Genomic DNA, 24994 nt, shown 5'->3' with positions numbered 1-24994 from the left:
CCCCCCCCCCCACCCCGCCCCCCCCTTTTTATTGTTTAATTTGTGAGATTGTTTGAATACAAATGAAAGCAACCATCTTACTCCACTGCTAATATTAATGTGCTGAGCATGCTCTATGCAGGATCACCTTTTGAAAAACCTAAGCCTCGAAGTTTAGTTAGTTTATGTATTGGAATTATTGGAGAACATCTTAATGATATCATTCCAGACCTCAGTGAGATTGCTGCAAGATTTCCTCCACATGTTAAGGTATCAGTTTCAAACTCTCATCTTGGGTTTGGATTTCAGTCATTAATTCCTATTTTGAGTGTATATTGATCTCGTAGTATTGCTGGAGTTTGCGTATACACAAATTTGTATAAGAAAATCTTTTACCAGCTACAATGTAAGATGGACATGGTTTGCTGTTCTTGGCTGTGGTGATACATATCAAACACACATACATGCCATGCTGTGGGACATGCCTTATGTTCTTTTTCTGTCCTAGCTACCAAATTTAAGTCAATCACCTTGTTACACAACTTTGGAACATCCGAGGATCAATGTATATGGTTGCCCTGCAAATACTTCAGGTTTGAGTGAATAATAGGCTAAACCGTGATGATCAGTATTCACGAACAGCTTATGATCAGTTTATTTGACAAATGTTTCCTGTGGGTGAAAAAAAAGAAGACATTATGTATGTATGTTACATAATTTCTCTATTTTAATGCTTATTTTGTGTAATTGGAAATTCCTAGTATCTTATTCAAGTGTTTTAATCTTACATCATTGAGCACCAGATGGCAATGGCAGCGATCGCTAGGAGACGAAAGTTGATGATGAGGTCCTCATTTCTTTGGCAGAAAGTTCCTGGGACATCCTAGATATCTCTGGGTCTGATGTTTCGGATCATGGCCTGGCAAGAGTGGAAGAGAAATGTAAATCTCTACGAGCAGTGGATATTAGGCGAGTTGGCTGATCTACATTTCCTTAATTCCTTTTTCAGCTAGGGAGAATCTAAAGCATCTTCATAAAATGTTTCATAAAGCCCCTCCCCCCACCCCCTACTACCAAAACACCCAAAGAGAGAAGTTCTAGAGGATTGGTAGGTTCAGACATGCTGATCCTGCATGGTGGGAAAAAGCTCCCTTCGGTTTACTCTAGTATTATCTTCCCTAAATGGGGTTGACACTACTGGACTTGACCCAACCCAGCATGAGCACAACCCTTTCATCCTTGTTCAGGTTGGGCATTTCCCTGAGGGTAAATATTAGGTCAATAGAAAATTTAAAAACCAAGTGATTTTCATGTTGAACCTGCCGAACCCAAACTTGAGATGTTTGACCTTTATTACTTTTTATTAAGATTTTCCCCTTCAACCGTTTTCATGTCTATTCCTGTAGTGCTAATTGAACATGATCCATTCATTAAATGTGTTGTATTGGGATCGAGGGTCTGTTTATCTGGTTGTGCTTCTGTTGACCCATTTAGCCCTTTTAATAAACAAGTGTTTGGATCAAGATTTTGTGTAATACTCGTATCTTGACACAGCATGAGAGTGCCATCCTGACTATTCTATGAGGCATTGCATAATCAAATTTCTGATGGTATGGAGCTGGTTCTTGTGCAGCCAGTGTCAAAAAATTACTGCTCAGGGTGTTTCAGAGCTTGTGCAACATTGCCATTTATTGGAGATACTAAGATGTGGGTATGTTTTCTTACTCAAACATTAAGTTGACTGTATTTATGTTTACATATTTGGTATGTTATCTACAGATATTCTTGGTCAGAACTTGCTAGAACCTGGATTAATGTCCACAAAGCTAGTGAACCCTGAAAATAGAAATACTAGGCTTGTCTTTTGGTTCTCAACCTTCATATAGGTGAAGGTATGTAATGAAAATGTGGCGAATGAATGCAGGCAAATACCTGACTAAACCAAAATTTAAAAAGGTCAAGTTAGCCTTAAAGATAGGGGAAAGCTGAGCTCTTCTTTGGGCGAGTCACTATTAATAATTGCCCAAGAATAAGTTCAACTCCTGGAGGGCCTTTGAAGAAAGGTTGATAGATTAAAGAATGAAATTCCTCTAAAGGCCTATGTTTGACTCCATTTTCTCTTAAAGGGAACAAGCCCCCTCACCCAAAACACACGCACACGCAGACACACATAGATGGGAACAAAGAACTGTTTGAATTTCGTACTTCTAGAGTTCTATAGTAGCATTTTTAATAGCAAACACCAACGAATACGAAAATAAACAAACACTGATCCGCACAACACAGAAATATTTAACGAGGTTCACACACCGATGTGGTGTCCTACGTCCTTGGGTGAAGAAGAAGATGTTTCACTATGTAGAAGAGATATTACAGTGGAAATCACTGCGAGAAAACTTGCTTTGAAACCCTAGCTCAAAAAACCCCCAATTACAACTACTTGCTCAACAAGACGAAAGTAAACTATACTCCTCCAAGTCGTGGGTCGATCCATTGGGTCACGGTCTATCAGGTCAAACCGTACCGCTCTACTTCCATCACAGATCTCAGGAAAAAAAATCCCATTCAAGTTGCCACCAAAATGTGTTGGAGCGGGTCATTCTTCAAAACGGGTCAAGAATTCGAGACAAACTTAACAACATCTAATCAAGTCCATCGAACCATTCACTTGCAAGCTCATCCAGGAGATATTTGATGGGGGATGGCCATATTATTTTATTTTTCCCACTTCTTTATTGATTAGATGGTGCAGAGATGTTCCATTAATGCTGGGAGAGCACCTAGTGAATCCCTGATTCAGGGATTCAAGTAATGCAACCTTGCAGTTGGAGGGTTGATCAAATGCAGATAAAATATTGCAAATCAGATTTCCCTTGCTTTTATTACTCCCGATCCATTGATTGAATTGTCTAGACCCTACTTTTGTCATACCATGCAGAAGGCTGGTGGAAAGGGAGGAGAAATACCATGCTGTACGTGTGGTTGAAGACTGCTAGAGGACCAGATGAACAAATTTAGATCATTTTTAAGAATTAAGGCGGAATGCTGTCTTTCTGTGCGTTCAATATATCCCCCCCCCCCCCCTCTTTCTTTAGGAGACTACCTTGATCACTTTATAGCCCCTTGACCACAATGGAGGGAATGATTGTCCTTGGATAAGCATGGTTTACCTAGTTTCGTTCTTTATAGAGAAGGTTAGTCAAGATGCCTTGAACACTATAATAAATTGTAGGATTTATAGTGTTTTATTATTTATAATACATTTTACCCTGGTGTTTCCTTCTTTTTTTTTCATCCTTTTTCTTTATCAATCCCCATCAAAAACCGCCTTGCCAATCAAAAACTGCCTTTCCAATAAAAAAAAAACTATGATTGAATCTCAAATGACAAAGGTAAAACACAAAATAATAATAATACAAAAAAAAGAAGCAGCAGAGGTTTGGGTTAAACACACGAGGAGAAATAGGGATCAAGAAAACAGGAGGATTCAATAATAGGTGGCCACTTGAAACTTCTAGTAATCTTTCATGTAGTATCCATTAACACTGTTTTACCTTTCCTGGCATCTAATATAGAAATATTTCCCAATTAGCTTGTGGAACACATCAAATGTGACAATTATCAATCCCCTTAAAATATTTCATATTATTCCTTATTTGTTCAGCTTTCACTAAGATCCCACTCCAGGTGAATAGTATGGGCTCTTGTATTTTAACTAGGGTACAACTTCATAACAGGTAATGAACTGCAATTCATGGTTGCAGAGGATGCCCCAGGAGTGAAGACACTGCGTGCAGATGTTTGGGTATCTTGAAGCCAGAACTGAATTATGTAGATGGAGAATCTTGGGAGGAACTTGATTGCATGGAAATAGCCAAAGGTGCACAGTCATTGCGCTGGCTTGAATGGGTATGTCGTCGTTCTTTTCTGACTCCCCTCTTTTGACAACTGTTATGTCATGAAACCCAAGGCACTCTTGACAATCTTCTGTTGATATTTTACCTTTTCTTTGAGATGTCAAGGGATTTGTCAGGACAAAGCTGACGATAGGTCTAAATAGCACCATAGAATTGGGTGAAAGAAGTAACTGCTTCCTCTTAATTTGCATAATGCTGTTTTGGCCCCTTTTTTGGATGGTGTAAATTATGGGCAAAAGGTGTGCTCTGTCCAAATTCATGGATTTCCGAAGTGCATGTTTGGCAAATTGGTAATTGCCCACTCCTTACACCCATATATGGTGGATGCTCTAATCAAAGTTTTTTAAAACTGGAACAAACTAGTGTTCAAATCTGAGGAAACCGGAACAAGGGTCTTTTTGGTCAACCTCCGGTCAAGTTTTAAAAACTGTCACTCCATTTTACTTTGGAGTCGTCCTTCACTTGTATTGGTAGTGTATCCTCTTTAAATGGCATCCCAGTGTATCAAATGTGCATGTGGGGCAGGCGTACCCTTGTAAAGCATAGTTACAGTGAAAGGAGAAGGAAGGAAAAGAGAAACAGAAACAGACTAGAAGTTAGTGATGCATACTAATTGCATGACCCTACCAAATATGAACACATACTTGGTTGAATCATCCAAAATGCACTCATCATGACATAAAAGTTGTCCTTTTTAGCCCCTGGTTTGTCATTCTTATTTGTTTATAAATTTGTTTTTAACTTTCTGTAGCCAAAAATTGATGACTCCTTGAAGGAAAGCTTGGCCGCGGAATGTCCACGAATAGTAGTGAATCCAAAGCCATCACCTTTTGGCTTCCAAGGGGTTGAAGTTCCTTTTGGAGCATTACCGGATATAGCATTGGATGATTCTATAGTCAAGGACATTTATCCCAGGATTTGGGCAACTTCTTTGGTTGAATCAAGTGTGATAATTCCATCTGTTTCTACTCCCAATGAAATATCCATGGTTGAAAAGTTCAGGCTTGCATTTGTTGAGAGGGAGGCCCACTTAGCCCCAAAAAGAGCAAAGAATGTGAGGCAGAATCGACGGCGTTAAGGCGGGGAGAGGGTGACCAATAGTACAGATGCCAAGTCAATTGCTCTGGCTGCCCAATTGATGAAATCCCTACACCTTAGGATCTGATGGCTGGATTCTTTGAACCTCCTGTTTTTCTCCTTTTAGAGATTGTGTTCCTTTTTAATGCTCAGAAAAAGTTCAGCAGTGTTGTAAAATTATATTCCAAGAACTGTGAAAGGTCATCCTTGTCTCTTGGTTTTTCTTTGTTGTTTTTGTATAGGTAAACAGTAACTTGTTGAGTTGATGCACAAACAATGGTGTGACTTGTGAGTACTGGCATCTTCTTGTGCATTTGACAAAGTTATGATGCATAATTGTTGAAGGAAGAATGTTTTAAGTTCCAACTGGTAGAAATGCAAGATACCCTCTTCCAATTGCAGAAGGTTTTGGTGTTTTTCAACCTCTAAGGAGGCACCCAAAGAAGTTATCCATTTGAACCAAAGTCAGTTTTAAAGGCCTAACTAGTGCAGTCTCTCAGATCTTGCTTGAAATGTTTGTTGGCAATTTCAGATTACAATCTTTTTTCATTGAAGATCCCTTCACCATTTTTGGATTTTCTCTTTCCTCTCTATATGCTGTCTCTGTATGCGGTTTGTGTAGATTGAAATTTGAAAAAGTTCCAGAGCGTTAACGTTTGATAAACCATATTAATATTGATATTTGGGACGGAACCATTTTCGTATGGGATTGATCCACATGATGGAATCCACCCAAAGGACCTCATGGTGAGCATGGGCTTTTTGCGTATCATGGCTCACCAGCTGTGTACTAGTGAGGTTTTTATGTCACTCTGTTTCTTGTTTCTCTTTCTCTCTCCTTTTGGAGACGCACTAGTGAAGAGAGAGATAGACAAAACCATCACTGTTACTCCCGGCACTGAAGAGGATCCTAATACGCGTGCAAAAGCATAGCAGGATTGACCCTTATTTTCAGTAAGTCCAAACAGAACTTAAGGGAGCCAAAGTGCCAAACTCATTAAAATCTAAGGGTGTTAATCGGTTTGGTTTTGGTGTAGATGGTTTGATGCAAGATTTTTTTAAAACAAATTCGAATCATTTAATAAACGGTTTCATATATTAAAATTGAAACCATTTATAAACGGTTTCGGTTTAAACAGTTTTAAATGATAAAATGATTTTCTTATGTTCTCTAATTTTTTATCCAAACAACTTTTTTACCTTTAAAATTTTTAGTGAAATTAATGCAAATTGTCACATTAAAATGAATTATCTATTGTTATATTTGTTTTTTTTAATAGTTATTTAATGTAAACTTTTTTTTTTATTGAAATGTATATAAATAAACATTGAATGACTTAAATTTACTATGTATATGTTAATCGGGTTTAACGATTTATTTAAATGATTTATTAATGATTAAATTTTAAAATAAAATAAAAATCATGATTTTAATTTTAAAATTAAATAGAATAATTTAATAAATAGTTTCATGGATTCGATTTTGATTTCCATTTCAAATTCACATCCTTAAAATCAACCAAGAGGCAACAAGTGAATTTTTTTATTTTTTTCTCTCTTAAAAAAAAATAAGAATAAAAATAAAAATAAATAAGTGAGGCGGTAATTGGTGGAATTGTTCGAATGGTTGTTCCTTGATGAGGAATGTCCAAACAGACCCTTAAATAAAATCTTGGAAAGGGAAATAGAATCCCGTATTCCCGTTCCATCTTTCTTCGCGGACGCCTTCCTTCTCCTTTGCATTTACCTTTACCTTTACCTTCTCACGTTACAGACGATTCTATAATCTTTCGATCTCAGATGGAAAAGGCAAAACCTGCGGCCTTAACGTATTCATTGCAGAAGCGGGATCATAGTGCAGAAGTCAAATTCAAAATCCCTCAACCCTATAGTATGTATCACGGAACCCATCTATGTAGCTATCTTCTCTTCGCTTCCTCTTAATTTACTTCCCTTCAAACTTGCAGAGAAGATTAATTGTAATTTTTTACTTGTAGGATCTCAATTTAAACTTGGGAGTTTGTTTCTTTTTCTCTCTGTATTTTTTCCCCGGGGATTGCCATATAAATTGTAAACTTGTGAACATCTTAATTTTGAGTTTTCGATGGTTTCGGTTGCTAATCCCCTTACCCTTTCTTCGTCCTCTCAAAATTTTATTTAATTTTTGTATATTTTCCGATTAATAGCTTCACTGCTGGATTATAAATGCGTTAGAACGCAATCTTCGCGTCAAGTTCTATCAATTTTAGGTATGATCCTGTTTCTGTATAAGTAGCCATCGCCGGTGAATTTGTAGAGGAGCTTATCATATTTTTGGAATGGTAGGAATAGAGATCCCCCACCTACTAAACTTTGATTTTGAAGCATTACTTAGTAAAATGGTATTAAGGTATAAAGCTTCAAGCACCCAACACTGTAATAGAAACATCATTAAAAAAAAAAAAAAAAAAAAAAAAAAAAAAAAAAAAAAAAATCTTGTTTAACTTGTGAGATTGTTTGAAGAAAAATGAAAGAGACCATCTTTTCGAGTATCTTACTCCACTGCTTATATTAATGTGCTGAGCATGCTCTATACAGGATCACCTTTTGCAAAAGCTAAACCTCCAAGTTTAGTTAGTTTATGTATTGGAATTATTGGAGAACATCTTGAAGATATCATTCCAGACCTCGATGATATTGCTGCAAGCTTTCCTCCACATGTTAAGGTATCGGTTTCAAACTCTCATCTTGGGTTTTGATTTCAGTTATTAATTCATATTTTGAGTATATATGATCTCGTAGTATTGCTGGAGTTTGTGTATACACACATTTGAATTGGGAAATTCTTTTACCTGCTACAATGTAAGACGGACGTGGTTTGCTGTTCTTGGCTGCGGTGATACAAATCAACACATATACATGTCATGCTGTGGGACATGCCTTATGTTCTTTGTCTATCCTAGCTACCAAATTTAAGTCAATCAGCTTATAGCTGTAGCTTGCATATTGCCCTTGTTACACAACTTTGGAACATCCAAGGATCAATATAGATGGTTGCCCTGCAAATACTTTTGGTTTGAGTTAATAATAGGCCAAACCATGATGATCAGTATTCACGAACTGCTTGTGACGAGCTTGTGATCAGTTTAGTTGACAAATGATTCCTGTGGGTGAAAAAAATAAATACATTATGTATGCATGTTATGTAATTTCTCTATTTTAATGGTTATTTTGTGTAATTGGAAATTCCTAGTATCTTATTCAAGTGCTTTAATCTTATATCATTGAACACCAGATGCCAATGGCAGCGATTGCTAGGAGACGAAAGTTACTCAATGATGATGTCCTCATTTCTTTGGCGGAAAGTTCCTGGGACATCCTAGATGTCTCTGGGTCTGATGTTTCTGATTATGGACTGGCAAGAGTGGCTGAGAAATGTAAATCTCTGCGAGCTGTGGATATTAGGTGAGTTGGCTGATCTACATTTCGTTAATTCCTTTTTCAGCTAGGGAGAATCTAAAGTATCTTTCCTGTAAAGTTTGTAACCATTGGATTACCAGTACACATGGAATGGGTTTGAAGAGGTGAGGCCTACCTACCTTTCAAATGGGTCTTCGCTTGGGATATGTTATAACTTGTGAATCGTCAGAAAATGTTTCATAAAGCCCCTTTTCTCACACCCCGACAACCAATACACCAAAAAGGAGGTTCTAGAGGATCAGTAGGTTCAGTCATGTTGAGCCTACATGGTGGGAAAAGTTACCTTGGTTTTACTCTAGCAATTATCTTCCCTAAATGAGGTTGACATTACTGGACTTGACCCAACCCAGCATGGGCACAAACCTTTAATCCTTGTTAGGTTGGGAATTTTCCTGAGGGTTAATTATAGGTCTACACCAAATTAAAAAGCAAGTGATTTTCATGTTGAACCTGCCAAACCTGAACTTGAGATGTTTAACCTTTATTATCTTTTATTAAGATTCTCCCCTTGTTCTACCGTTTTCATGTCTATTCCTGCCGTGCTAACCGAGCATGATTCATTAAATGTGTTGTGTTTGGATCGGGGGTCTACTTATCAGGTTGTGCTAGCCCTTTTAATAAACAAGTGTTTGGGTTGAGTCATTTTGTGTAATATTCACATCTTGACACAGCATGAGACTTGATACAACATGAACGATTGCCGTCTCTTGTGTATTTATGCCCTCTTGACTATTCTATGAAGCATTGCATTATGCAATTTCTGATGGCATGGAGTTGGTTATTGTGCAGCCGGTGCAGCAAAATTACTCCACAGGGTGTTTCAGTGCTTGTGCAACATTGCCATTTATTGGAGATACTAAGATGTGGGTATGCTTTCTCACTCAAACGTTTAAGTTGACTGTGTTTCTGTCTACATTTTTGGTTATCTACAGATTTCCTTGGTATAAATTTTTAGGACCTGGATTAATGTCCACAAAGTTAGTGAACCCTGAAAATAGAAAGACTAGGCTGGTCTACTGGGTTCTCAACCTTCTCATACTTGAAGGTATGTAATGGAAAAATGGCATATGAATGCTGGTAAATAGCTGGCTAAACCAAATTTTAAAAGGTTCAATTTAGCATTAAAGGCTGGAGAAAGCTGAGCTCTTCTTTGGGTGAGTCAATTGTAATAATTGCCCCAGAATAAGTTCAACTTCATATAGTGAGGGGCCTGAAAGGGCTTTGAAGAAGAGGGTGATAGAGATTAAAGAATGAAATTCCTCTGAATGCCCATATTCAACTCCAGTTTATCTAACAGGGAGTACCCACCCCCCCCCCCCCAAAAAAAAAAAAAAATAGACCACCCATCAGACGCACATGCACAGAGAACTGTATGAATTTCGTGCTTCTAGAGTAGCACCTCATCAAGTCCATTGAATCATTCACTTGCAAGCTCGTCCAGAAGATTTCTGATGGGTGATGGCCATATTATTTTAATTTTTCCCCCTTCTTTGTTGATTAGATGGTAAAGAGATGTTTCATTAATGCTGGGAGAGCACCTAGATCCCTGATTCAGGGATTCAAGCGATGCAACCTTGCAGTTGGAGGGTTGATCAAATGCTGATAAAATATTACAAATCTGTTTTTCCTTGCTTTTATTACTCCCCGACCCATTGATTGAATTGTCTAGACCCTACTTTTTCATACCATGCGGAAGGCTGGAGGAAAGGGAGCACTAATTCCATGCTGTATGTGTGGTTTAAGACTGCTAGAGGACCAGATCAACAAATTAGATCATTTTTAAGAACTAAGGCAGAATGCTGTCTTTCTGTGCGTTGAATTTATTTTTCCCCCTTTTTAGGAGTACTTTCGATCACTTTATAGCCCCTTGACCATCCTTTAATTAGAATCGGGCTGACGTGATTCTGAACATAATGCAGAATTGTGGTCCTTGCATAAGCATGGTCTGCTTAGTTTTGTTCTTTATAGACAAGATTAACCAAGATTTTATAGTTTAGGACGCCTTGAACACTGTAACACATGTTTGGGTTTACAGTGTTACAGGATTTATAATAGATTTTCCCCTGGGGTTTACTTTCTTCATCCTTTTTCTTTATTAATCCCCATCAAAAACCACCGTGACCATTGACAACTATGATTGAATCTGTAAGGACAAAGATGAAACAAATAATAATAATAATAATAATACCCCCCACCCCCAAAAAAAAAAAAGAATCAGAGGTTGGGTTTAAAATTTAAATACACAGGGAGAAATAGGCACCAAGATAACAGGAGGATTCAAAAATGGGTGGCCACTTGAAACTTCAAGTATCTTTCATGCAGTATCCATTAACTCTGTTTTACCTTTGTAAAACCTGGCATCTAATACAGAAACAGTTCCCTAGTAACTTGTGGAGCATGTCAAATATGACAATTATCAATCCCAATCAAATATTTCATATTATTCTTTATTTTTTCAGCTTTCACTAAGATCCCACTCTGGGTTATTAGTGTGGGCTTATGTATTTTAACTAGGGTACAACTTCATAACAGGTTATGAACTGCAATTCATGGTTGCAGAGGATGCCCCAGGAGTGAATACACAGCACGCAGATGTTTGGGTATCTTGAAGCCGGAACTGAATTGTGTAGAGGAAGAATCTTGGGAGGAACTTGATAGCATGGAAATCGCCAATGGTGCACAGTCATTGCGCTGGCTTGTATGGGTATGTCGTTGTCCTTGTCTCCTTAATATCAACACATACTTGGTTGAATCATCCAAACTGCATTCATCATGACATAAGAGTAGTCCTTTTAGCCACTGATTGGTCATTCTTAATTTAATTAAAAAAAATTTTTTTCTGTAGCCAAAAATTGATGATGACTCGAGGGAGAGCTTGACCACCGAATGTCCACGAATAGTGGTGAATCCAAAGCCATCACTTTTTGGTTTCCGAGGGGTTGAAGTTCCTTTTGGAGCATTACCTGATATATCATTGGATGATCTTATAGTCAAGGACATTGATCCCAGGACTTGGGCAACTTCTGCAGTTGCACCAAGTGTGACAATTCCATCTATTTCTACTCCCAATGAAATATCCATGGCTGAAAGGTTCAGGCTTGCATTTGTTGAGAGGGATGCCCGATTAGCCCCAAAGAGAGCGAAGAATGTGAGGCAGCATCGACGGCGTGAAGACAGGGAGAGGGTGACCAAGAGTACAGATGCAAAGTCAATAGCTCTGGCTGCCCAATTGAAGAAGTCCCTACACATTAGGAGCTGATGGTTGGATTCTTTGAACCTCTCTCTCTTCTCCTTTAGAGATTGTCTTCCTTCTCTATGCTCAGAAAAAATTCATCACTGTTGTAACATCATCATCCAATAACTGTAAAAGGTCGTCCTTGTCTCTTGGCTTTTTTTTTTTAATTTCATTGTTTTTGTATAGATAAAAAGTATAAAACAATAGCTTGTTGAGTTGATGCATAAACGATGGTGTGATTACTGAAAATTCTTGTACGTTTGCTCAAGAAAGAAGGTTTCAAATGCCAAATTGGTAGAAATGCAAGATACCCTTTGCCAATTGTAGAAGGTTATGGTACTTTTCAATCTAAGGAGACACCCAAAGAAGTTCTGTGAACTTAGTTTCATAGGCCTAGTAAGTACAATCTCTCAGATCTGGCTTGAAATGCTTGTTGGCAATTCAGATTAGAATCTTGAGCTTTAAAGATATATTGAGCTGCTAAGCCAAGAGAGCATATACTTAACCATCGGGAGAGAGTAGTGACCTAGTCGCATTCATTCATTTAGGTGGTCTACGATCAGCTTGACCATTGGGAGAGAGTGATTGTAGGTCAACACAGCCTTTGCTTAGTTGCATGGGAGTCAGCTACAGCTCATGAGCAAGTCAAGTAGGGAGTAGAAAATCTAAAGTCTCTCTACCATGGACATCACTAAAATTTTATGGATTCGAAATCAATCTAATCACATGTATTAAAGCTACACTGGCGTGCCATGTGCACCATGGCACCTACTGTTAAACACACGCTAGAGAACCGAAGAACCGCAAACGCTGGTTCCAGCCATGAAGAGTGGTTAGGCATGCCTGGTTCTGTTTTACATGTATGTGAATTGCAAGAACAAAATATGAACTGTTTGCATTCCTTTCCAACCATCTAAGGGCAGAAGAGATGGCTTTGAGGGAGTTTTGAACCCGTCAGTTAGCTTCCGATTTCTACAATTGGGTAAGGGAGCAAAAGAGTTTTTCCAACAGTAGTCTTGATATGCATAAATAGTTCATAAACTGGTCAGTCAACTCAAGAAGGTTCAAAGAGGGCTCGTCTCTCATGAGATACTTGATAGTTGATACAAAACAGAGGTGTATCCCCATTGGAACTGTTGGAAGCCTTGATTCATAGTCATGTAACCTGTTTGTCATGTGTTGCAACTTTTATGCTCTAGTGATGGCAGCACTGATGGATTAAGACTCGTTTGTACAAAACATCCTGCCAGCAGGAGCAAGGCAACATATACAGGGTAGCATACAAGATACCTTGTAACAAGTAGTAACCAGACAATCCAATTAACGAAAGTGGGTTAAGAGAGAGATGGGAAAAAAAAAAAATCCAAAACACACTCGACTCAAAGAACAATAATGTTCTACATAAGATTTAAAAGGATAACTTGTCTACCAAACAGTTTTCCACATCTACTGACGAACCAAACTTTAACTGCACATCTGATCAGTCTTTGGTGTACTTCACTTTCAAGGGTACCATGCTGTCTAATGCTATACTCTATACCTTTTTCTTCTTTTTTTTGCCTTCTATTTTATACCCCTAACTCGAAAATATGAAGGCAAAAATCTCATTGGTAGGGCTGGCTGTGCAGTTGAAATATTCCCTATATTCATAATCTCAAACAAGCACAACTGTATTTTCTCACAGCTACCTAGAGAGAATCTTGGCTAAATGCAGGAGCTTCATGATTAAAATTTTACACTGCTCGTTACTGCTTGGCCAGACTCCTGATTACATAATGAAGAATTCCCCCATGATCAAAATATGCTAACTCCACCTGCATATGCATTCCAAAAATGAGTCCAAATATCAATTATGGAACCCAAAGTGAAATCACAGTAGTTCAAAATCCAAGATATTAATGTGTGCTAGTTTAACTTCTTGAAGCAAACAAAAAAAAGTTCATATCCCAGCAGATGATCATAGGATTTTGCAATAGATTCAAAGAGGTAGTTGCCCTCAGCTCTATAAATATGTATAAATAGTTCCAATTTCCTCCTAAAGAACGTAGACAAACCTACCTCTGTGTCAAAGCGGGCAGTGCAGATAAAAGATTTTCCAGTGTCAGTCACAACGGTAACATCTTGACCAGGCCTTAAGTCACTGATTTTGCTTGGAAGGTTGATGGTGTACCGTTCATGACCTGTCAGGCCGAGTGTTCCTGCATCCTCACCAGGCTTGAAACAGAGAGGGATTATATTCATTCCCACCAAATTACTACGATGGATTCTCTCAAAACTCTTGGCAATCACTGCTTTAACTCCCTGAATACATAAGGAGAATTAGGAACCCAAGTATAAAAAGAAAAAGTAATCCATAAACTCTCAAAACAAAAGGGACTAATTCCTTTCCATGGAGAATGCATGCGAACTCACCAATAACATTGGGCCCTTGGCAGCCCAATCACGTGAGCTTCCACTGCCATACTCTGCTCCAGCCAGCACAATGGTGTCCTGCCCGACAGCCTTGTACCTCTGGAAAAGGCAGTTTGTTAGTTAAAAAAAGACTACCAAGAAGCTATCGCTACACAAGGCTCTTTCTAGCAACTCTGCACCTACACACACCCACCCCCTCCCCCACCCCCCCCCCCCCCCCCCCCCAAAAAAAAAAAACTTGAGGAATAAAAAAGGAGAGGTGGGGGGGGGGGGGGGGGGGGGGGGGGGGGAAGAGGGAGAGGATAACAGACTAGCAATACTTCCAAAATTATTAAATATTCTATTGATCCAATGATCAAGATACTCTAATCTGGTGAACCATATCACAATTCCCGTTTTCAAGAAAACATGTAACAGATGGTCTGATATGGATTGTGCAGGAAATATTATTGCAATCAACATCCATTGCAGAATGAATGGGAGGTACAGAAACTATAAGAAAGAAGGCAATGAATCCAATTCAGGAATACGACTCCATGGTTTTCAAATAATTGAGGTACTCAGGTATGAACTTTCACTAAAGGATCAACCCCAGTAACACTGAAAAATTAAGGTAGCACCCCCATCACCCACCTGAGATACTAATGTGTGTCAGTGCGGTGACTTATATTGCCAAATACAAAACTTGATATGGTAGGTTTCCTATAGGAGGAGATACTCCAATTTTAAGGGTTATGCAACATTCTTTCAAGCCACATACTAGAGTATTAAGTACTCATCAAATAGCATTTCTTCCAACTCCCAGAGTAGCGAAGCTTGGCTTGGTAGAATTTTCTCACAACCAAGGCAGATTAGTCATCATTTTGCAGACCCCCTACCACATCATCCACTAATCATGTGGACAGTTTCAGGCTTTCAGCCAAATGGAATGATGCAGTCAAGCAACAGAAATTGGGGAACAAGAGGCTAATGAGATGGTATATCCTCCCCATAGGAGGTCTGGGTTCATTGTCAGTGGATTTGGGCCTCAATTTAAGAAGTCTAGGCTTGATTAAGCCTTGGATGGAGCCATGGGTTGGTAATATAGGTGTTGGGTTTCTGAATCAATTTGGTAGGTTGGGAAAGAATCTAGTCTATAAATCTGAAGACATATTACAGTGTAGAGGGAATTGGGTTTCAATGAATGAAAAGAAACTTTTGAATCTCGTGGATTCCCATGGTCACAGCCTGGAGGATTTTGCTATTGTTTGCTTCAATTTCTGGCTTTCGATCATTGTTCTTCCTTTGGTTTGGCTCTTCTCCATTCAGGTCAGACCTTGAACTTCTGCAAGTTATTTCTATCCTTATTGCTTTGGAGATCCAATACATTATTCTGTCAAGAAAAACCCAGCTTTAGGCATGAGTTCGGTAGAAATTGAGAGGGGATCGATATCCTTCAAACTTGCTCCTTTTGACCTCATATTCTAGTGGTTACATCCCTACCAGGGGGCGACCTGAAGTACTTAGTTGGGAAACAATCTCTCAGTCGTCAGAACCAAACCTGCAACCAGTACTGGTTCCTGGTTACAGCCAGGTTCCATTTCCACAGATTTATTCTATTTTCCAGGCTGGAGAAACAATCTGTGTTAGGGGTATTTCAGAGAGCAAGTTGCAGATGACTACCAATTAAAGTTTCAGGTTGAACACAGTTCAGACAAGAGAGTTCTCTCTTGGTGTTTCAAATGTGTTTCTGCTGGATGTTGTGGGTGCGGAGAGGTTGAAGACAGAATTTCAGAATTTGCAGATTTAAGGACAGATTATTTTCCAAGTTACATTCTGTTTTACCCCATTGCTACTTTTAAAATTCCAGAAAGTGCCTCCATAAGAGATCATTTACTATTCTGTCCTGGAATAAGTGCCTTTCCAAAAGAATCCAGACCTGTTCTAAGAAAACGAAATTCCCACTGAATTGTTGATTGAGAATTTTATTGTTTGGGACTGGGTCCGAGTGAACTAATTAGGGTTTTGGAACCCTAGGCCGCCAACATGGAATTCACCATGTGGCAGAAAAGATTTTGAAAATGGTTGAAAAGTCGATATTTTGAAAGGTTTGGGGAAAAAGTTGTTGATTCACATACAAGGGTAAGAATACAATTCATGGTGAGTCACACAATTGATTTAGACCATGAAATTTGATAAGTGGCCAAATCAAAGGGCCACCTATTTGTCCAACAGTTAGAATGGCCTGATCAACTTCAATGTGGGGAATTAGATCCACCCAACCAAGCTAGGCTACATTGACAATCCATGGGACCTTCAGTCAAAAAAAAAAAACCCTGAAAAACAAATGTGCAACAACATAGTATCAAGGAACTCACCATTGCTGCATCAAACACATAAAGTTTCTCCCCAGTTGGAATGTGAACTGTTTTTGGACCAATTTCTCCATTCAACAACTTGTTGACAAGGCGAATATTGGCAAAAGTTCCTCTTGTCATCACTTCATCATTCCCTCGTCGGCTGCCATAAGAATTGAAGTCTTTGGGACTCACTCCACGCTCAAGGAGGTACTTTCCAGCAGGGCTGTCCTTGTGGATGCTCCCTGCGGGGGAGATGTGATCGGTTGTGATGCTGTCACCAAAGTTGAGCAAGCAATAAGCATCCTGTACTCCATGGAGACCAGGTGGCTCCATAGTCATGTTCTTGAAAAATGGGGGCTCATGAATATAGGTTGAGTTAGGATCCCAAGAGTAAAGAGTGGAAGCTGGAACAGACAACTGATTCCACATTTCATTGCCCTTTGAGATAGCCTCATAAGTGCTTTTGAACATATCAGGCAACACACTCGATCGGACAACCTGAGACATTCAAGTTACAAAAAGTAGCATACTAGCATCAACAGTTCCCAAGCACGTTCAAGTTAGCAATGCTTACCGCTGCAATTTCTTCATTGGATGGCCATATATCCTTGAAATAGACACTCTTACCATCCTTCCCTACTCCAATTGGTTCCTTCGCAAAATCAATGTCAACCTGAAACGTGCGTTCGATGATCAAACAGTAGTTACAAACTGATATGGGTCTACAGTATACCGAGAGGAATGTACGTCAAATATGGGAGTATAAAACGTTAACCATTAGACAATATTTAGGCTTTTTTCTTTTTTTCTAACCAACTCCCCTTAATTCCTAAATGCCCTTCCGCCCTTGTGTCCTTATTCCTACCTATTCCTTGTTAGACAGGTTTAAGCCTCCTCTTGATCTGATTCATATGACTTAAATATTGTGTTCTGGGAACAAGATTCATCTGTCAATAGTTTTCTAGATATTTTCTGCAGTTGTAAATGAGATTCATAACTTGGTACATTGAACAGAATTTCCAAATGGAAGTTGCTGGAGAAAATGCCATCTTGGAATCTAATCTAAATTATCACAGAGAAACAATACAAAATGTTTCAGCGGTTCAAAATTTGGACCATCCACTCAGCAGTTGGACGATGGCACCATGCTTAGTCAAGCCATGCCATACTTCTTCTGTGAGTTGTTTTTATAAGAGAAAGAAAGGAAACCTCCATGCCAGCAAGTGAGATCAATTTATATACCGTGCCAGCAAGTGCATAGGCAACAACTAAAGGAGGTGAAGCAAGATAATTAGCTCTCGTCAAGGGATGCACACGACCCTCAAAGTTTCTGTTCCCAGAAAGCACAGCTGCAGCAACAATGTCTGCAAAAGCGAAATAGTATTACATTACATTAACAACAGAATTTGCCACTAGTTAATATGAAAACAAGCATGCAACCTGAGAGATAAGAAAGTAGGCAAGAAAGAAAGTATTAACTGTGAAGCATGACTGCAAACTACGCTTTAAACAATTGGGAATGCCTTCCTATGCTTTGGTCTAGTTTTATTTTAGTTTCAAAATATGTTAAATGAAAATACCATTTTCTGTAATTGCAGAAGCAACTGATTCATCCAGATCTCCGGAATTTCCAATACATGTTGTGCAGCCATAACCAACAATATGGAAGCCCTGCTGATTCAAGTACTTCTGAAGGCCACTACATATAGCACACAACCATAATTCAATAATAAAAAATAGTATAATAATAACCTGAAAATAGTGGAATTTCTTTACATAAATTGCCTAATGTACCTTTGGACCAAATATTTTGTAACAACTCCAGATCCTGGTGCAAGACTAGTTTTAATCCATGGCTTCACCTGATGACAAACTTTCAAGTTCAGAATTTGACATTGTAACCCTAATAAACCTACATGAGTTGTTGAGCAGGCCAGAATCTGAGGGGGATAACTTCAAGGCACCATGACTAACCTCCAAACTGAGCTCACAAGCCTTTTTTGCAACAAGACCAGCACCAAGCATGACAGTTGGGTTCGAGGTATTTGTGCAGCTAGTGATGGCTGCAATAACAACACTACCATGTTTCAGCTCTGCAGGTTGTCCATTGAATGAGAACTTTACAACTTTTTCCTGTGATTCCTTTGGAACACCAAAACCCTGCAAAATAATTTAACTGTTAAGAAATTTCAGATTGCATTAAATAGACAAAAGAACACGATACAGCTTTGTTCAGCTACTCACTTGAGCTGATACCGATGCAACACTAAACTACAAGCACATAAAGATATTACACTGATGTCATGTAACAAAAGCTGTCCAACTGGATCACCACATGCAATACAAGCTATCGACAACATGAAGACTAGCCAAAACACCAGAATCAAGAATAATCATGGCATGCATAGGCAGCTTAAACCTCACCTTGAATCCAACTTTATTGTCTAGACAAGCATGCCAATCAGCCTTCGTTTCTTTCAGAGGAACTCGGTCATGAGGTCTGTCAAGATGTTTAAAAAATATGTAACTGCAGGATACGATGAAAAATGCAGCCAGTGCCTCCACTGTAATAGGGTTGATAAGCATTCTACCTTTTTGGTCCTGAAACACAGGGTTCGACATCCCCCAGGTCCAACTCTAGATAAGATGAGTATACCCTTTCTTGTTGAGGCTGGATCCACAGTAACATACTCAGTTGCATCTTCCACGTAAAATAAAAAACGTAAACTGAAGGTTTCTTTTCCTTTTTCTTTTCTCCAGGGTGGAAGAGGGTTTGAGGGATGATAAGCATACCTCATTGTAGTCAACAAACATCTTGTTGGCACGCAGATAGGCTTCAACCATCGCCACCTGACACGCAAGAGAAGAAAGTTGCCAAAACGTGTATGAACTTCTAGTTCACATTTAAACCAACCTTAGTGGATGCAAGGTACTCACAGTTTCATCACTTCTTCCAGTCAGTTTAAGATATTGCAAAGTAGCATTATCAACAGGAAAGAAGCCCATTGTTGCTCCATACTCGGGAGCCATATTGGCAATAGTGGCCCTGTCAGCTAATGACAATCCAGCCATACCCTCACCTATGATCAAAACAACAATTTCAGATCTAAGATCCATCAGGAAGGAAAAAGTTTCGAACTTAAGAGACAAACATATGAATGGCCAGGACAGAAAAACATGCATTGAGTTTTGGTTCTTTCATGAGCAATTGAAATTACCGTAGAACTCAACGAACTTGCCAACAACACCATGCTTCCTCAACATTTGAGTTACAGTTAGGACTAAGTCGGTTGCTGTGACCCCATCTTGGAACTTTCCAGTCAACTTGAAGCCAACCACACCAGGTAATACCATGCTCATGGGCTGATAGTTTTGAAGAAATGAAACGTTAAGAGGTAATATTGAAACAGAACTTATATGTATGTACATGTGTAAAGAACCATGCATCTATGTATGCTGAAGACATGGCTGTGATAGCTAAAATTTATCCTTAAATACCAGTAAAATATATGAAGGGGAATGCAGTCCCAAGACATGAAATACACTCGATGACACACATAAGACAATCAAAGGTTTAAGATATCATCTGCCTGAATGTTTGCATACATAAAATGCATAAAAAATAAGTTCGCAACATTTTCAAGCACATGTCAAATCTAATAACCATAAGCCAGACATATATGAAGTTAAAAGATATAAAATGAAAATAGGATTGCTATAGCACATATGCACAGAAAGTACAATAGGATATAGAAGAATCCAGATGGCTATCTCAAGTATCAAGTGCTTCCATATGCATAACGATTATCAAGTTCAGTGCAAGAATCAGTAACAGAATGGTGTGGAGCCCCACAAGTGTTACTCACCATATGCACATACATCCAAGTGTCCACAATACCCAATGCAATGATTTGCTTTTCTTTTCGTTTCCATGGATGAATATAACCAAGCTTGGATTTTCCCATATTTATAGTTTTAAGTAAAAGCATTCCTCAGGCAATACAAATTACCAGGTCTCAATGACAATTCCCGAACATAATTTACCTGGCCAAGCATTGCTGCCTCTGCTTCAATTCCTCCAACTCCCCATCCAGCAACTCCTAACCCATCAATCATAGTTGTATGGGAATCAGTTCCAACCACACTATCAAGGTACAGCAGGCCATCAGTGTTGAATACAACCCGGCCGAGGTATTCCAGGTTAACCTGAGTTTCAACAGCAACTTAATCAGTACATAAAAATAAAAAATGATAATATTAGTGTGAGGAACCAAAGATCATTCCAAGATTTCATATATTTCATTTATTCTACTCATCAACTGATATAAGGAATAAGTAGAGAGAGAAGAAAGGACGAAATTCTACACATCTGCAATCTAAAGGTAGAAACAATGATATGTAACACTGCCAGTTCTCATGCTAAAAACACTCTTACCTGATGCACGATACCAGAGCCTGGAGGAACAACAAGCATGTTGTGAAAAGCAGTAGATCCCCATTTAAGAAAAGCAAATCTCTCCTTGTTCCTCCGGAACTCGATATCCATATTTGCCAGCACTGCATTTTCTGATCTCGCTACATCAACCTGAACTGAATGATCAATAACAAGATCTACTGGAACCTGCATGCAACATAATTTTGGAAGGCAATTAGAAAATCCCCCAACAAAAGGAAAAAAGAAATACAAGAGAGTGTAACACGAAACACCAAACAAATACAAATGATTCCAGGAATACACCTTACACTCAAACAATTAAGTTGGAGAAAAAGGTCATCTAGTAAAAGAACCAGATTGAAAGCAAGTGAAATTGATTCACACTGTTACAGAATCAAACATATCCTCTATGCTGTTATGTAGAAGGAACAACATACGTAGTTTGTTGAAGGCCGCTTCAGTACTTAATTCCTCAGTGCTTTCTTGATGGGGAAGATACGGATGCCGAACCCCTCACAAACTTACATGGAATGAAAAAGAAAAATATCACCTACCAAGGGATTAATCTTGTTAATATCACGGCCAAGATTGTTCATAGCATCCCTAATGCAAGCAAGGTCAACCACAGCTGGTACACCAGTAAAATCCTGACCAACAAAATGTAAGGGGTAAAATTCAACAGATATATAGCGAATTAAAACTCTTATGTTGTTAGCCCAACAATACACACCTGCAATAGAACACGGGCAGGCTTGAAAGGTATCTCCACTTGTTTAGTAGAAGTATTCTCCCAATCAATGATCTTCTCAACATCCTTCTCGGTGACTTGGAAGTTGTCACAGTTACGGATTGCTGACTCAAGGAGGACCCTGATGGAGAATGGTAGCTTATCTGAAATAAGAGTGGATTTCTGAAAGATTGTGCTTTTGGAAACCTGACTACGATATAAGAAATTTAGTGTATTTTATTCAAACTTCAAAGCTCAGATAACCATGACACAAGATATCCTTCAGTGCTTAGAAGGAAGAAGATAATATGTACCCATGAGGGGAAAGAAGAAAAAAGGATTGTCACAAACTCCAAGACCAATTAAAGAATAACAAAATATATAACTCATAGATAAGAACGACAGAATTGTTGGTAAATTTTTTTGAAAAGAGAAGTTCCAAAATATCTCCTTAGTAAGTTGGTTTTGGTTGTTCAGTCTCCGACAATGTTTGAACAAATGACCTCTTGGAAGTTGCTTTTTCAGGAAAGCACTTTTAAGTGACACATTGGAAGTGGAAGAGTGAAGAGAGGTTACTATATTGGAATGGGAACTTCAAGGGTAGGGTTCCTAGTTGAGAAGGCTCTCTCTCCTCCTCTCTTGTCGTTTTTTTTTTTTTTTTTTTTTTGGCGGGGTGGGGGGGTGTTATTGGATTTGTTTTCACACTCATGCATACTCCGAGCTAGGACGAGTAATGATGCGGCAAGGCGAGGAGAGGCTTTGGTGTGTGTAAAGTTTCTTTTATGCTCTGAAACGGTTTTGTATCCCGATTTTTTTTTTTGCCGGGGTCAGATAAGGTTTTCCCAACAGCAGTGGTTTCCATTACAGACAGAATATATTAAGTGCCGGAGTCCATCAAGGACTGTTCTGGCTTGAATCAGTCTTTGCCCAGCAATTAGGCTTGCTGGCGTTGGATGTGTGTCATCCAACGCATCACAAACGCCTATGGCTATGCGTTGCGTGCCATCCAGAAGGTATCGGTTGCCCGGTAACAACTACTTCATTGTATCTTCTCTACTTGAGAGACACATGTCTTGGGCCTCCTTGTACAGGTGTTTCCAATTGGCACCTCTCATCTATATATATATATATATATATATAGAGAGAGAGAGAGAGAGAGAAGACATCCTTGGCACAACTTTGTGTGTGTGTGTGCATTCAAACAAGACACCTCTATTTTCTTTGTTTCAATGTCTCTCTCTTAAAGTTTTTCCTTGAGTCTGGGCATAACTTCATAAGACTATGGGGTGCAGTAAGAGAGTGCACTACTACTCGTGGAAGCTAAGGGCTGTTTTATCTTGAAGAACAATTGGTACATCTCCCCGTTGCACCATTGGGGACATCTATAGCCTTTTAGACACTGTCAAGTGACATGACTCAACCCACATCCATCATTCATAGATACAGCAACATTTGTAGCACCATACTGTTTGTGATTACAATATGCCAACAGAAAGCTTTGGAGTGGCTATTTGGATACAATTCATACAAGTTATCAGTTCTCTCATTATTTCATTAATCATTGTCATTACTTTTATACAACAATAACAAATGGGAGCAGCAATGACACGGGGACTTACCGATCCTTGGATCATTCAGAGCGGGTAGGCTATAGTACTTTCCAAACTCACCACCCCCAGGCTTGGGAAGACTGGTTAAGATTCCCTTGAAAACATTCTCAGAAGCTGATCCACACAGATAAACACAAGGGAAAAAAAATTCAATTATCTCAATTCACTCGGACAACATGAGCTCAATTATTAAATCATTATACCTTTTTTCCATTTTAGGAGTTATCAAATCATTATACGATTCATAGCTTCGTCAAGTAATACGCTGAGTTGAATCAATTAATCCAAAAACTCCTCTCTCTCTCAATTATACGCAAAAAAAAAAGTCTTGTGCCGATAATTCAGAAACAAGTAGGAAGCAAGCAAGAAAGCTCATACCCATAGTAGAAATCTTGCGCTCAGAGCGTTTAATCACAGGAGTAGCTGTCCTAATCTGGGCCCGAAGACTAGCAGGGGATGTCCAACCAAGACCGTGGCTCCAGCGAGGAACAGAGTACCGGATAGAACGGAAAGCAGTACAGCAGCTGAAGGATTGAGATTTGAGGATAGAAGAAGAAGAAGAGTGAGGAAGAGGAGAAGCTAGAGTTCTGGAGATGGAAGGGAAGGATGAGAAACGAACCCTAGAAGCTCTGATGAGTGCCGCTGACGACGAAGCGGTTATATACATGACGAATGTTCATCAAAGCGGCAGATGATAAGGATGTAAAGTGGGTTTTTAAGGGAAGCAGCTGGGTTTCTCACACTAACCCAAATCGAAAACCCAATAAATCAGAAGAAGCTGTGAGAAAGATAAGCACAGCCCAGATTCCAGAAAGAACTTTCAATTACAATTTTGAAAATGGCAGCGTCTGGGCTTTCTGCAAATGAAAATGACGAAAATAACTTGTGTTCGTTATTCACCATTGTTCCTCCCTGACTGGGTTTATGGATTTCTTGGATTAGTAATAATAATAATAATTGAGAGAGAGAGGAAGAGAAGGAGAAAGAGGCGCGTGGAGTGATGACTGTAGCACGGTGACTTCTAGAGTAATGTGCCACAATTCCAGAAAGACTGAAAGAAGATTTGAAGGATTGGGATTGGGATCGGCCATTAGCATTTTGGATTTTCTGGAAGTGTGATTCAAAGTTGGCAAGTGGCATGGTCTGCTTCCAGTTCCTTCGTTCCTGCAAATGGGAATGTTTTAGCGTACTGAAGAAAAAGAAAAGATGGCTGACGATGAGGGGGTAAAAATCGTCTTTTCATTTCATAGGGTATGAACTGTAATTTTACATATTGTTTGGGCGTAGGAAAGATGTGATTAATAAGCCTTTTCGCTCCACTTAGCCCTATACTCCTCTAGGTGTATTTTAATGATAGGTTTTCTAGGAATTTGACGATCATATTTAGTCAAATACTAAATATGTAAAATTATCAACTTTTTTTTTTTTTCATTACGATATTCTCGAACAAGCTCCTGAATTATAAGTGATATCAATATTATTGATAATGATGATATCGAAGATGACCTTGATACTTGTGTTTTGGTGTCATAACCACGGCCTAGTTTTCCCTTTTCTGATCTTTCTTCTTTCATAGGGATAAGGTCTATTTCAACCGAGGTCTGAACTTGGTTCTTTTTTTGCTCATAGATTTAATACTCATTGTTTTTCTTTTTCAGAAAAAGTTTCCTTGAGCTCGTAACGGCTGGATTCTAATATGTACAATGGTGGAACCAACTCTGCTCTCGCCTGACATAGCCCTTCTCATGTGATTAGAAATTAGCAGAATCTTCATACATTATAAATATGTTGCCTAAACGTTCTC

At 38.9% G+C, this 24994-nt stretch overlaps 2 protein-coding genes and 1 pseudogene across 4 annotated transcripts; 2 read left to right on the top strand and 1 right to left on the bottom strand.

Moving 5' to 3' along the window:
- The window catches only part of LOC122093075, a 6690-nt pseudogene extending 1369 nt beyond the window's left edge, over window positions 1–5321 (top strand).
- Window positions 5322–6670: 1349 nt separating this feature from the next.
- On the top strand, window positions 6671–11973 carry LOC122092741 (protein AMN1 homolog). The gene is made up of 6 exons (XM_042662985.1): window positions 6671–6864; window positions 7551–7678; window positions 8248–8417; window positions 9222–9299; window positions 10992–11136; window positions 11278–11973. Exons 1-6 carry the CDS (start codon window positions 6774–6776, stop codon window positions 11689–11691), a joined length of 1026 nt encoding a protein of 341 aa, XP_042518919.1. The 5' UTR covers window positions 6671–6773; the 3' UTR covers window positions 11692–11973.
- Window positions 11974–13046: 1073 nt separating this feature from the next.
- LOC122094119 (aconitate hydratase, cytoplasmic-like) lies at window positions 13047–24357 on the bottom strand. Of its 3 annotated transcripts, XM_042664801.1 has the most exons (22): window positions 23810–24356; window positions 23614–23714; window positions 23569–23577; window positions 23200–23304; window positions 21584–21744; window positions 21408–21500; window positions 20854–21039; window positions 20463–20624; window positions 19637–19781; window positions 19356–19498; window positions 19212–19268; window positions 19010–19089; window positions 18843–18918; window positions 18393–18578; window positions 18213–18280; window positions 17999–18117; window positions 17661–17782; window positions 16993–17091; window positions 16437–16916; window positions 14080–14178; window positions 13726–13968; window positions 13047–13481 (listed from the first exon to the last, which is right to left on the bottom strand). In XM_042664801.1, the coding sequence occupies exons 3-22, from the start codon at window positions 23570–23572 to the stop codon at window positions 13413–13415; spliced, it is 2697 nt and encodes an 898-aa protein (XP_042520735.1). In that variant the 5' UTR covers window positions 23573–23577; window positions 23614–23714; window positions 23810–24356; the 3' UTR covers window positions 13047–13412. The 3 variants fall into 3 exon arrangements, with proteins under 3 accessions (XP_042520735.1, XP_042520734.1, XP_042520733.1); XM_042664800.1 differs by having other exon boundaries at window positions 23614–24357; XM_042664799.1 differs by having other exon boundaries at window positions 23569–24357.
- Between the last annotated feature and the right edge of the window lie 637 nt (window positions 24358–24994).

This window comes from Macadamia integrifolia, chromosome 11 (genome assembly GCF_013358625.1).
Source record: "Macadamia integrifolia cultivar HAES 741 chromosome 11, SCU_Mint_v3, whole genome shotgun sequence".
Lineage (NCBI taxonomy): Eukaryota > Viridiplantae > Streptophyta > Magnoliopsida > Proteales > Proteaceae > Macadamia > Macadamia integrifolia.
Note: the sequence above shows the minus strand (reverse complement) of the source record. Positions and strands in the feature narration are given on the sequence as shown.